Source organism: Molothrus aeneus, chromosome 20 (genome assembly GCF_037042795.1).
Source record: "Molothrus aeneus isolate 106 chromosome 20, BPBGC_Maene_1.0, whole genome shotgun sequence".
Taxonomy (NCBI): Eukaryota; Metazoa; Chordata; class Aves; order Passeriformes; family Icteridae; genus Molothrus; species Molothrus aeneus.
Genome location: NC_089665.1, coordinates 11,357,606 through 11,369,832, shown reverse-complemented (window position 1 = coordinate 11,369,832; position 12,227 = coordinate 11,357,606). Strand labels below are relative to the sequence as shown.

Sequence of the window (12,227 nt, the reverse complement as noted above, 5' to 3'; positions counted from 1 at the left end):
CTTTATCTCCTTCATCTCTTCTGTCTGGCTCCCAGAATATTTTCTCCCAGGAAAGAATATTGTCGACATAAAGATAGAGCATACTACTAAGGATATTTCACGACTGACATTTTAGATAGCTGGATACTTAACACGCCTCTCATTTGTTTCACAATCTTTATGCATTTCTACAACAAATCAATTCAGAATTACTGTCCACAGCTCTGGGAACTATGAAAAAAATAATGTACAGCGAACACGTGGGTTTCTTTCCCGATAAATCTTAACAGGAAGGGGGTGAAATGAAGCACCACGGACTTGTGTGTGCTGTGCCTCCTCCAGCCGGTGCCACAGCACCAAGCTGCTGGCAGAGGTAGCTGCGCTAGTTCCCACAGCAGCCAGTTTGTTTGCCTTCCGCGCAGTTCGAGCCGCCTCCTGCAGTATTGAGTCACACATTTAAAAAGAACCTGTGCTGCTGCTGAGGAGGCTGAGAGACTCTTGAGGGGTCTCTGAGGCTGAAACACCTTCCTAGGGAAGGGGAGCTGAGGACGTGGCACTTTGCCAGGCTTTGAACTCCAGTCGAGGATGGAGGTCAGTCGAGAAGTGTGTGAGGGCGAAGGAAGTCGATTTAAGGGTGGCTGTGCTGAATGGAGTGTGGGCAGAGCTGTGTGTTGCTGCGCAGTTGTATGCATTTGTGCTCACGAACTGTCTCAGGAACACTGGATGAGCATACTGCAATAGGAAAATTTATAATCAAACTACTTTGTGCAAATTCGGGGCATTGGTTTCACCCTCCACTAAACAAGTCTCCAAGTCTCCTCAGTATGCTTTGTTCTTCTTCTTTAATCCTTTCTGGACTTTCCCATATCCTCATTTGCCTTCAGCTTTTCAGGTCCGATTTTGATTTGTGGTTTTGGGGTTTGGTGTTCTGTTTTGTTGGTTGTGTGGTTGTATGGTTGGTTTTTTGGTTGGTTTTTTTTTTTTTTTTGGGGGGGGGGGTGTTTTTGGTTTATTTTTGTTTAGGTTTTTTTTTTCCCTAATCATCATTAGAAAAAGAATCACCTAATCAAGCATTGGAACAGCCTGCCCTGGGAAGTGGTGGAATTCTCATCCCTGGATGTGTTCAAAAGGCATGTGAATTTAGAACTTAAGGATATGGTTTAGTGGTGAATACAGCTGTTCTGTTTTAACAGTTGGACTCAATGATCTTACAGGTCTTTTCCAACACTAATAATTCTGTGGTTACATTTCTTTTTATAGTCTAGATTTTATCCATTTCTCCAATCATATTATTGAAAAGTGTTTGCTTCTCCAACCTCTCTGAGGCTATTTATCTTTTACGTTTGTTCACTTTTTTCTTTTGTTTTCTGTGATTGCTTGTTTAGTAATTCCATCTTTCTCCACAGGTCTCCTTTCTCTTCTCCTTCCTATTGCATAGTCCATCCTTTCCTGTCAGATCCATTTCTCTCCTCATAAAGTCCCCTCACAAATTCTTCTGTTTCTTCATTCTCTCACTCCAAACATATCAGCACATTCTTCCCTACTCATCAGCAAAGACTTGGGGAACTTTGAGAAAAAACTCTTTCATATCAGTGTCATTTTGCAGGTAAAAAGAACAAAATATTTCTCATCCTTATAGACCTGTCTTCTCCCCTTCTTGCTTTGGCAGCCAAATATAATGCTATTTCTGTTTTCAGGTTTGATATTCCAAAAACTGACCTGCATTATATCCAGAAACTTTCCAAATAACAATGGCCAGGCTGTTGCAAGATCCATCTAAACTTCATCCCTCAGAATGGTACACTGCAAACAAGGTGCAGTGTGCCAGTACAGAGTCCCAGAAATCCAGGTCAGAATGCATGATAGCTGAGAGTTGGAGGCTGGTGGATGAAATAGAAAAGACAACTCAAAAAACCCAAAGTGATGTCAACAAGAAATTAGGTAATCCCATGTCTTCTGCAAGGGTCAAAATGTTTTATTTGAGCTATATTTTCAAGAAGGACTTAGCAAATTAGTTGATAATGAATAGGAGTATATGTCAATGCCATGCTTGTTAATGTAATGAAAAAATCAAAAATATTTTATAAAATATTTTGAGGCAGACTCTTTATTTTTATAACAAAACACACGAAAAGCTCTCTTAACCAAACCTCCTGACACAGGGTTGCTAAACTGTTTCCACACAGCCCACAGCACTACAGGTACTCCACTATAGAATAAGTCTATTTTTAGCCATACCTAAGACCTGAGCTGCAGTCCCCTTGCTCATAAAATGGGCCCATAATAATACATGTTTGTTATTTTGATTCTACAGAACAGAGACGGGAAGAGATAAAATTCTGGAAGCAAGAATTAGATAACAAGCTAGAACAAATTGTTCATGAGACAGAGATTTTGTTGACTTTCAAGAATAGGCTGGAGAGAGCTTTGGAGGGTTGCAAAGAGCCCCTTGTCGTTGCCCAAAAGTGTCTCCTGTACAGGTGAGCATTCAAGGAGACAAAAAAAGTCTAGGTAATGAACCTTTAACAAATAAGAAAAAAGACTGCAAACTAAAGGCCCACCTCTCTTTACAGCGAAGTCACAGTCTGATTTAGGTGTTACAGCACTGAGGAAAGTGGAACTTTATCATCTTCTGTTCGATGCAGGCATTTGAACAATGTGGCTGATGGTTTTTCCTTTTTTCATGTAGGCAGAGGCGAGTTGGGATTGACTTGGTGCATGATGAAGTGGAACAGCAGCTGCTGAAGGAAGTTGAAGTCCTCCAGGGGATTATTGCTTTACTTGAACGTACATTGGAACAAACAAATGAGCAAATCAGGTGCAGAGGCAGAGAGCATAACAGAACACTAATTAGATGAAAGTTAAGACAGCCATAATACTGAGAAGTTGTCAGGCTGAACACAGGTCCTAAGTTATCTTCAATGCTAAACACTAGCAGGAGGTCAGTCCTAATTCATACCACTCAATCAGTAGTGGTGAGAGGTTCTGCTTGTAGAATACAAAGTACTTGCACTTGATCCTTGGTCTTCTCATGATCCAGTCCTGTGCCTTTAATTTCAATGAGAATTGTACCATCAATTTCTAAAAAGGCAGCTTCATACTGTAGATTTTGTGACTTGACAACTAAGAGTTCTTACACGACGATTTCTGTAACAGCATTTTAATTACCTAATGCATGTATGCATGCATATTAAGGACACCTGTGAATGCCTACACATGGTCTTAGAGTTTTGGTTGTTTTTTCTCCTAGACGAAACCGTTCAGCAAAATATGACCTGGACATGGATCTGAAGGACAAATTCACAGCTTTGACGATTGATGATTACTGTGCTAGCTTGACAAACGACACTCCTCATATTATATATGCTGATAATGCAATGAAACTAGAAGGAAAGTAAGTGGTTCTTTAGTTCAACAAACATATGATAATTATACAGATAATATGGGCTATCCCAGTAACAGCAAGATTAGTTTTGTGTAAAACAGGCTTTATCTTTTTGCCATCTTATTCTTATACTTCTGTCCATCACTTCTGTATCTGTGTAATATGTCTGTGAAATAAACCACAATAATTATGCTCCCAGTGAACTGCAGTTTTTTAAAAAGTTTTTGAGGCTCACAGTTAGCTAAGGAAGAATTTCACATATTGCTTAAACACAGAATAGATTACTGATCTTAACTTCTTTCCTCTCCCGGGGTGTCCCAGTGGGGAGAATGCTGGACTGGGACCCATGAGGTGTCTAGTCACTTTCTGACTCGGACATTAAGCTGTCAAATGTGCCCGTTCCTCATGGGTTAGTTAGTGTGAAAGGTTTAAATGCAAAAATAGCTACCACAGAAAAATGGGCTGAAAAGAGGAACTGTACTAGGACAGCAGTATGTGCAAGAGCCTCCTAAAATTACTGTTGCTATGTAACAGCTGGCAAACTTGCAACACCAAGAGGCTGACAGCTCCTGCTGCCAGCACTTAAAACTGGTTATGTAACTCAGACCACACCCAGGATGGTGTTGCCTGCTATGTGCAAATGACAATTACAACTTTATATATTCACCCAATGAAACAAGGAACGAAGCCTCTGAAGAACTTCTCAAACACCCGCCTGCAAGGCAAAGCTGCACAAGCATAACCCTCTAATTCTGGGGATTACCTCCTGGGGCTGGGCTTCTCAACTGTTGTTCCAGGCAGGTACTGTAAGTGTCGTATAGGTGAACTCTGTGAGAGAATAAGTGAACGTGTTGTGTAAATAGTTGCCTGCTATTAATAGTAACAGCTTTATTAATGAAAGATGTTCTAAGAAATATTGATTATTATGTGTGTTTCCCGCCATGTTAAGTCATAAGTTCCCCTTTGCCGGGGGAAAGTAACAGCAAGGCTCCTCTATCTCTCTAGCAAATCTGTTTTCATTGGACTCTCATCTACTTCATTACAAAATGATTGTGACAGAGTCTTTCTTTTGTATCTGTAGCACTCCCTGGACATATGGCACTTACTGGGACATGCAGTTAAAAGTGCTGCTTTGTTCTTGATTTTGTGGCACAATTACAGATTTATGAAGTCATAGAGGGCCTGCTGCTGTCTGTTGGTGACCTCTTATTTTGATTCTCTTTCAGTTTTGTTAGCCCTGAGGACTGGATAGATTTCACAAATATAAATGTTGAAAAGGCTGACAAGCAGCGAAACAATTCTTTGGCACTGAAGGCACTTATCGATGGCATCCTCTCACAGATAGCAAATGACATGCGCAAGCATTGTGAGATGGTGAATAATGCTTTTAGAAATAGGGTGAAGGAAGTCAAGGATGCCAAGCACAAGCTAGAGACACTTCTTGCAATGGTAAGTCATAGGGGACAGTCAGTGAAAAAGTGGAAACACAAGGCTTCGGTTATCTACCAGTTTACCCAATCCAGTGGGTTGCACTTATCTGCCATATTTTCCTTTTTGTTCCCTTCTCCATAAAAGTAATTTTAGATTTTTTTTCTTAGCTCTGTGTGCACCACCAAAGAGACGAATTTCTGGAGTCACTCATTCAATCTAAATGTTGCTGTAGCCATCAGTAAAGACAGGATTTTTCTTGTGATTTTTAATTGCATGAGGCTCCTATAGCTTTTTCGAGATTGTGATGTAAGAGCCTGATAACAGCAGGGTCAATATGCTCAAAATTTGACACATGAAAACTGAGTTTTAATATTAAAAAATATTAATTCCTGAGCATAAATTTCTGGATTTACCCAGAACCGTGTCATCTGCTTTCCAATGAAGGAATCATACTCCTGGCTAAGCTTTGCAAAATATTATTTGATGAAATAACAACATATTGAGTGCTACTGTGATTGTTGCAACTATTAAAGTAGATGATGATGGATTCACACATTGTAAGAGGCAGTGTGCAGAATTTCATTGTTGGATTTGTTAAGGTGATGGATGAGACTGCCTCACAGGAGAAGAACATTGCAGCCTTAAAGAAAGCAATCACTGATAAGGAAGCACCTGTGAAAGTGGCTCAAACCCGCTTGGAAGCGAGGAACCATCGCCCCAATATGGAACTGTGTTATGACACGGTGCACAGCAGCCTGATGGGTGAAGTTCAAGAGATTACCAAAAATATTCAAAGGCAAGTGGAAATTATGCAAGAGGAAAATCTGTGGTATTGGTTAATTTAATGTATTAGCATAACAACGGGTCCCAACTATTCTCCCTGAAAAGCTGGGAATTGCTTTTCTCTTAAGGGCAGGACACTTTAAAGGAAGTTAATGGATAGACTTTAAGGGAAGACAATGGATATTGTCTCTGTGAATCCCTTTCCATCTTTCTTGCTCAGAATTCCTAACCCTTGTGAGAAAAAAACCCCTACCCATGTGTTTTCAACTAATACCTGCATCTGTTTTCCCTGTTAGATTAAAGGATGCATTGGTACAGGCTCAGACAGAGCTGAAAGGCCTTAGCCGCCGCCAGCTTTCCTTGGAGGAAGAGATCAAGGTCAAGGAGAACACACTGTACATTGATGAAGTGCTGTGCATGCAAATGAGAGAGTCTGTTTGCATAAACAATTACTGAAGTCATTATACTCGGAGATTGTGCTCCAAAGAAGCAGTTCCTGCTGAAATTTTATTTCCAAGCTTCCAAATTTATTGGCTTGGCTCAATGCTGTCTAGTTGCACAAGGTAATTAAAACAGACCTAGTACTTACAGCTGTTTCAGAACTATCTATGCTCTAAAATGTTTGATGAAATCTTCCACTTGGCAATAAAATTCAGAATAATGAGAAATGCCCCTTCTTCCATGTTTCTCTCGTGTGTAACTAATGATATGTTTTGCCATTGAAAGGTGTCAAAAGGCAACTGTGTGGAAGCCAGAGCAGGAGTGTCCTCATAAATCACTTATTGGACAGCTGGGCAAGTGGGAGGGGTGTCTCTCAGGACTGGCCATGCGATGTTTTGTTTTTATCTTAGCATCTGCTGCTAAGAACTAGACAGTATGGCCAACTTAACAGGACCTAACCGATAACTAGATAGTGCACCTGTCTGCATCTGAATCGAGATCAAGTCAAGGCTGACTTTGGGAAAATCACTTGCTCACCCCATGCCTAAGTTCCCCTATTCGTAAAATGGAAACAATGAGATGGGCTTCAGTGGTAAAGTGTTTGAAGCTCTGCAATGAGAAGTGCTGAAAAAAGGGGAGGGTCTTATTTTTTATCAGAGATGCCTGTAAGGGTAGAAAAGGGATCACTGCTTCCTTTGGTTCTGGCAAGGAAAACCAAAGCAAGGGAAAGAATATATAATGCTGGAGACAAAAGAGTCCAGTTCCCAAGTCCAACATTTTAATGCATGGAGTTTAAAATTGTCCCTTGCTTCTCACTTGCTGGAATGACAACTCCCTTTTGGAAGCACTGCTGTCAAAATTCAAATCCCCTACTAAAGCACTCCAAAGGATCCATTAATGCAGATGTCACTGGGTGTTCTCTTCCTGTAGTTTATACCATTGGGTAGGTGATGACAAAATAATTAAGTTCTGAGTCAATCAGGTACTTGAATTTCCTGTAAATATCAGCCAGCAGCCGCTCCTCCTCAGTGCTGTCGTCTTGGGCCGTATAAATCCTGACCTGTATGCACAAATAGAAGTCATGTCTCTCAGATATAGGGAGCTCAACCCATTACAGCTCATGGCAACAAGAAGCATCTGTGACTAGGAATCTAGAGAAGAAAAATTCCTTGAATTGGAATAGAATCTTTACTCTCTTCCCGCTCCCAGCTGACTGAAAACATCATCTCCTGACAAAGAATTTTTGGGAGGTGTTGGGAGGAACAGGTTAAATAGTGGAAGACTAGCAAGAAGGATTGTAAATCACTCAGGTGACCTTGCAGATGGGAATAGCCCTTGATAAGCCAGTATGAATGCCAGCCAGTGATCCTCTGGCACGGAGCGAGTTTAACTGTGCCTCCATCTCCACTTGTGTGTGTCTGCCTGGGCGTTGCTTTGGGGATGCCTTAGTGAGCAAAAGAAGGGAAGTAAATTTACTCTTTGTCTTTTAGCTGTGGTTTTGTGGTTGTCCCTGCTGTCTGCCTGTGCTGACTCAGACAGGAAGAACAAGGTTCTTTTTACCCCCAGAATTGATGCATCCCTGGGATCTGCACAGATATGTAAGGACCTACAGAATTCAGATTGTAGCACAGAAAGTAGCATGTCAGCATGGTTTACACCAGCTACAGTTGCGGCTTGGCCCCAGTTCAACACAGGACCCCTAAAAGGTGTAATGTGTTTGTATTTTTGCAGTTTAGTGGGATTCAGTCCACCTTCCTTGGCTATTATGTCTATAGCCACCTTCCTTGGTTATAGACATAAGCACTGAGCCCGAGAGGTAACTGACAAACCCTGGAAGTGGGAGAGGGCTTGAACTGGAGGTGACAGAGGGAGTGCCAGTCTAGGAAGGGCTTCTGGAATTTTCAGGACTTCACAATAAACTTCTATAGTATCTGTATGTGGCTAAGTAGGGTTGGAAAGCCTCCTTTTTTTGGTACTAAGGCATAACATAGGGAAGATAGTTAGATTAACATTTCTGTAAGTGATCTTTGCTTGGGCATGGGGACCTTTGGGTATAGGAGCAAGAATGGGAATGGGAGTTTTGAAGCACAAAGTCTTACCTTTATGGTAGTCAAAATGCATTTCCTTTCTGCGCGGTTTTGTAGCAGCCTCTCCATAAAGCTGACACTTAGAAATGCCCAGACTTTCAGAAATAACAACCTCTTGCATGATAAAATAAGCTGTAGCAGCTCATTGTCCAGCAACTCATGGTCATTGTTTAATTCAAGTGTTAATTTCTTGGAAAAAAATGAACACTGTTAGTACTACTAAACAGATGTTGCATGCAGTAACTAGAATTCAACAAATAGTTTTCCAAGTTAACAAAAAAAAGTCAGATCAATTTTCTACCTTGATATTAGCTGACAATCTGTTTTGCATTATGACAGCAGTGTATGTGCTACAGTAAATCACTCTCCTGTTAAGAGGGGGTGACCCTTATGAAGTTAGAAAACGCTGCACCTAGAGTCATACCATGATCTTATCTGACATAATGAAAATTATTCCAGAGACAAGAGTAGAGCCAATGATGGTTTCTAGAAAGCTTTACATGGTGTTTATGGTGTTTATTTGCAACTCTGCAATGGAAACAGGACTTACAGAAAGCTGTCAGCAGCCATCAGGTGTAAGGCCACTTGTTTCCCTCTGGCGTGCAAAGACCTGATGCTCACTTACGAGGGTCAGCTGTTGCAAACCTTTGATGACACATCCCTTGTGACACCGAAGTGCTTTGACATGGGCACTAGTTAATTTAGATATGCTATAGGACATTTGTGTATTGCCAAAATAGAGCAGCCTGATAGCATTATGGAGGGTTATAACTGGACAAGGATAATTTCATTGACAACATTATGGATGAAACACTGAAATTACTTATGAAAACTGCCCTCTGAATGTAAAACCAAAGCGGTCGGGAACTTCTGTTGCTGACTGCTGTTCTGCAGAAGGCCTACATGATTGCTTTGCAGAGCTTTGTGATACTGCAGTAGGGTGTGTCTATTGTTTCCCTTACCTGCAGACCATGCCAGTAAGCTGGGAGAAGGTTGGTGAGAGTAGGTCTCATTGTCCAGTCTGGGTCACTAAAATAACAGCTCCGTAGGCTGATGCTCCTAACTGGGATCTCCTCTAGCAGGATCCTAGCTAGGTGATCATGCTTCATGACTCTTTCAAAGAAGAAGTTCACATTCAGTTTTGGGGCTCTCTTGGCCAAGTTTGCCCATGACATTCCTGAGACCACTTGCCCATGAGGGTCATGGATATGACACTTGATATTCAAGGTGCACAGGGAATGAGAGCTGCGCTCACGTAGGATGTCCAGCAGTTCATCAGAGATGCAGTTGTAATTAAAAGTCAGGATGGTCAGCCTGTGGAACTTAGACATAGTTTGGTGGAACAAGGCACTGCTGTAGACAGAAAGATGGAGACTGAAGAAATCCTCAATATTGATTTCAGATATAAAGCTTCTATTTGTCAAACTGCTTAGAGAATTCAGAAGCTCACAGCCTTCTTCCAAAGTTATTCTTGCTCCTTTTAAGTTAAGATAATCAAGTTGATTGCTCATTCTTTTCAGGAAGGCAGATAAATTCTTGATAAACTGAGCCCTAACCACATTTCTCCAGATCAAGCAGTCTAATTCTAGGTACTTGATGCTCAGGGATACTAGGTGACTATTACACTTACCCAGGTGTGAAAGAAGACCTCTCATAATCACTTGAAATTTTTTGATAAAGGGAGTATTGTAAGGATTCGATAACTTGATCTCAAGGTGCTTCAAATACTTGCCAAATTTCTTGGTATACCACAGTGCACTTTGAAACTCCAGTGTGCGTGTCCTTGATGGTTGGCCATAAAAGGTGATGGTTCTGCATCTCCAGAGAGATCCAGACTGCATGGCACACCTCCATTTTTTACAGACCAAGGCAGCCCGAGATCTGTCTCTGTCATCTAACCAATGGAAGACATGCCTCAGACAGACATCAGGTAGATAGGCCCAGAAGCTTTGCTCGGGTTCACTCTCATCTTCCATTGAGAGGACTTCTCTTCTGGATCTTAAATCAAACCAACATGCAGAAAGCTGTGGGTAGATTTCTTGCCAATCCCAACATAATAGGCTTCTAAACAAATGGATGAAAGTTTGTTTCTTCACAATCAAAACTAACAACCTCTGTACTCCAGCTGTCAAACAAGCCCTTGAGTCTAAAGTATAGTCTTACCTAAATCAAAAGAAAAAAACAAAGAGTGAAGAACAATCACAGTACAAACACAGGACACATATTTTAACTTTTGGGCCTTCACCTTCAGTCTAGCTAAACAGTGAAATGGTATCAAATGGCACTTGGTGCCATGATCTAGTTGAAGTGTTAGAACATGGGTTGGACTCGATGATCTTAAAGGTCTCTTCCAACCCAGAAATTCTGTGATTCTGTGAAATGCTGTGACAGTAGCCACATCGTCTGCAAAACCTTTGGTTGGCATCAGCTGCAATTAAATTGATCATGGTCTGTGATCTGATGCCTAGCATTTAAAAGTACTCAGTTCTTTGGGCTGTATACATTTACAGTATACATATACATGGAACAGGACCATCAGTGCAAAATTAGCACTAATGACTTTTCATAGTCTTCTGGGGTACCATTCCATGACAATCAGTACCCTACCTTAGATTAAGGCTGGATAAAAAAAGTTGAAATGGATGAAAACAAGAAGTGCACCATAAGAAGAAGAAAACATGCAGATCCCTGAGAGTCTGTTTACAACTCCAAAAGCTCAGATATTTCTATTTTAATTGTATAAACAGGCATGAAAGGACAGGTTGATAGCACAATTAAGCTTCAGTCTGCTGTTTGTCTTTTTGCCTACAGTTCTTATGTCACATAGAATCTCTCTGCCTGTACACATACTCTTTTCAATTAGCACCGTTTCTATTCTTAGGGATTCTTCTGCCCACTCTTGCCATTCAAAGTACCAACCCACACCCCCAGCTATCAATAAAACCCTTAGAAACTGATCATGTGGTCTGATTACTACCTGTCTCTCTCACTCTCTCTCTTATTTAGCACCCCCAAGAAGAGCTCTTTGTTTTGCAGAACTATTAGTCATTTAGGAGGTCTCTAGATCAATTTCCAAAAATCCAAATCAAGTCTTAAAATATGATGGCTGAAGCTCCAGTTTGCTAGTGAGAAGAACCTGAAACTTTTGCTATAGAGAGTGGGGAGAACACAGGGGAAGAGGTCTAATACTTCAGCTACCTTGAAGCCCTGAAGGCAATGGACAGAGGAAAGCAGAACAGAATATAGGGCTGTAATACATAGAAACACGTCTGTTAACAAAGGATGTTTATTACACTGTACTCATCAATATTAGTGTGTGAATACAAAGCAGGACAAACACCATCATGTGGAACTTTTTTAAAACCAGAGTTCTTATGAATCTGTAAAAGGTATATTTGTTTATAAGCCAGTGGTGTGATTCAAGAGGTATCCTGCGGTGTTGGGTTGGCTTTTCCATCACTATAAGCGAAGTCTTAGTTAAGGAGGTGTTCTAGCTGTCAGCTCCGAGTTTAACTTGGTGGGGGGAAAACAAATCTTTGGGAAAAAAACGCTGCTACAGTTCTTTCTAGAGCAATTTTTTTTTTCAGGCAGAAGTAATTTCAAGATAAATGAACGTTTTGCATGTCTTGTTTGCCACTCGGGTAAGAAAAAAAAAAAACCAAAACAAAATAAAATCCCCCACTGCTGAACATATTACGTCCTTTGCCCTTGGCCCTCTTTGCTTCAGAGGGCATAGGGCATCCCGGAGGGTTTACGATCCCATACGGACAGTTACATTAGCTGTCTCCTCCAGCAAGAGCTGCAGAAGCCCGTGGAGTAAAAGCAAACAAAAACCTTCTAAGACTTTGACCGATAATTACCAGAAGTAACAGGAGGTGTGGCTTGGATACCCAAGGGGGCAACCCAGCCCGAGTCCTTTTACTCGTCCAGCTGACGCGGACCTCTGGGCCGAGATCCGCGAAGGCGCCCGAGCCGCGGGCGGGCGGGGGCGCAGCGCAGCCCCTGCGGTTGCGCCGCTGGGCCGGACATTCCCCTCAGCCGGCGCGGGCCGCTCCCTCACCGCCGGCTGCGCCGCGCGCGCCCGGCCGAGTAACGGCAGCCCAGCGCGCGGGACGCAGCCA

General features: G+C 41.7%; 3 protein-coding genes across 3 annotated transcripts in view; 1 reads left to right on the top strand and 2 right to left on the bottom strand.

The window, feature by feature from the left end:
• The first annotated feature begins 406 nt into the window (after positions 1-406).
• TEKT1 (tektin 1) lies at positions 407-6,246 on the top strand. The gene is made up of 8 exons (XM_066563624.1): positions 407-570; positions 1,677-1,920; positions 2,294-2,459; positions 2,669-2,797; positions 3,230-3,373; positions 4,591-4,813; positions 5,395-5,591; positions 5,875-6,246. Exons 2-8 carry the CDS (start codon positions 1,731-1,733, stop codon positions 6,032-6,034), a joined length of 1,209 nt encoding a protein of 402 aa, XP_066419721.1. The 5' UTR covers positions 407-570; positions 1,677-1,730; the 3' UTR covers positions 6,035-6,246.
• Positions 6,119-10,100, bottom strand: FBXO39 (F-box protein 39). Its single transcript, XM_066563623.1, has 3 exons — positions 9,069-10,100; positions 8,119-8,295; positions 6,119-7,079 (listed from the first exon to the last, which is right to left on the bottom strand). Exons 1-3 carry the CDS (start codon positions 10,080-10,082, stop codon positions 6,951-6,953), a joined length of 1,320 nt encoding a protein of 439 aa, XP_066419720.1. The 5' UTR covers positions 10,083-10,100; the 3' UTR covers positions 6,119-6,950.
• Positions 10,101-10,152: 52 nt separating this feature from the next.
• PITPNM3 (PITPNM family member 3) overlaps positions 10,153-12,227 on the bottom strand; it is a 47,005-nt gene continuing 44,930 nt past the window's right edge. Inside the window, exon 20 of the mRNA XM_066563621.1 lies at positions 10,153-10,269. Within this exon, the coding sequence (XP_066419718.1) occupies positions 10,253-10,269 (17 nt within the window). The 3' untranslated portion in view covers positions 10,153-10,252. The remainder of the gene's footprint in view (positions 10,270-12,227) is intronic.

What these genes read in the sequence shown, in the direction of transcription:
- TEKT1 (XM_066563624.1), top strand. Translation starts at nt 1,731, where the DNA reads ATGGCCAGGCTGTTGCAAGATCCATCTAAACTTCATCCCTCAGAATGG. An exon ending in GCAATGAAACTAGAAGGAAA is followed by an intron (nt 3,374 to 4,590) that starts GTAAGTGGTTCT and finishes ATTCTCTTTCAG; the next exon opens with TTTTGTTAGCCCTGAGGACT. An exon ending in TAGAGACACTTCTTGCAATG is followed by an intron (nt 4,814 to 5,394) that starts GTAAGTCATAGG and finishes GGATTTGTTAAG; the next exon opens with GTGATGGATGAGACTGCCTC.
- FBXO39 (XM_066563623.1), bottom strand. Translation starts at nt 10,082, where the DNA reads ATGGAAGATGAGAGTGAACCCGAGCAAAGCTTCTGGGCCTATCTACCT. An exon ending in CTTACTGGCATGGTCTGCAG is followed by an intron (nt 8,296 to 9,068) that starts GTAAGGGAAACA and finishes TTTTTTTCCAAG; the next exon opens with AAATTAACACTTGAATTAAA. An exon ending in GCATTTTGACTACCATAAAG is followed by an intron (nt 7,080 to 8,118) that starts GTAAGACTTTGT and finishes TTGTGCATACAG; the next exon opens with GTCAGGATTTATACGGCCCA.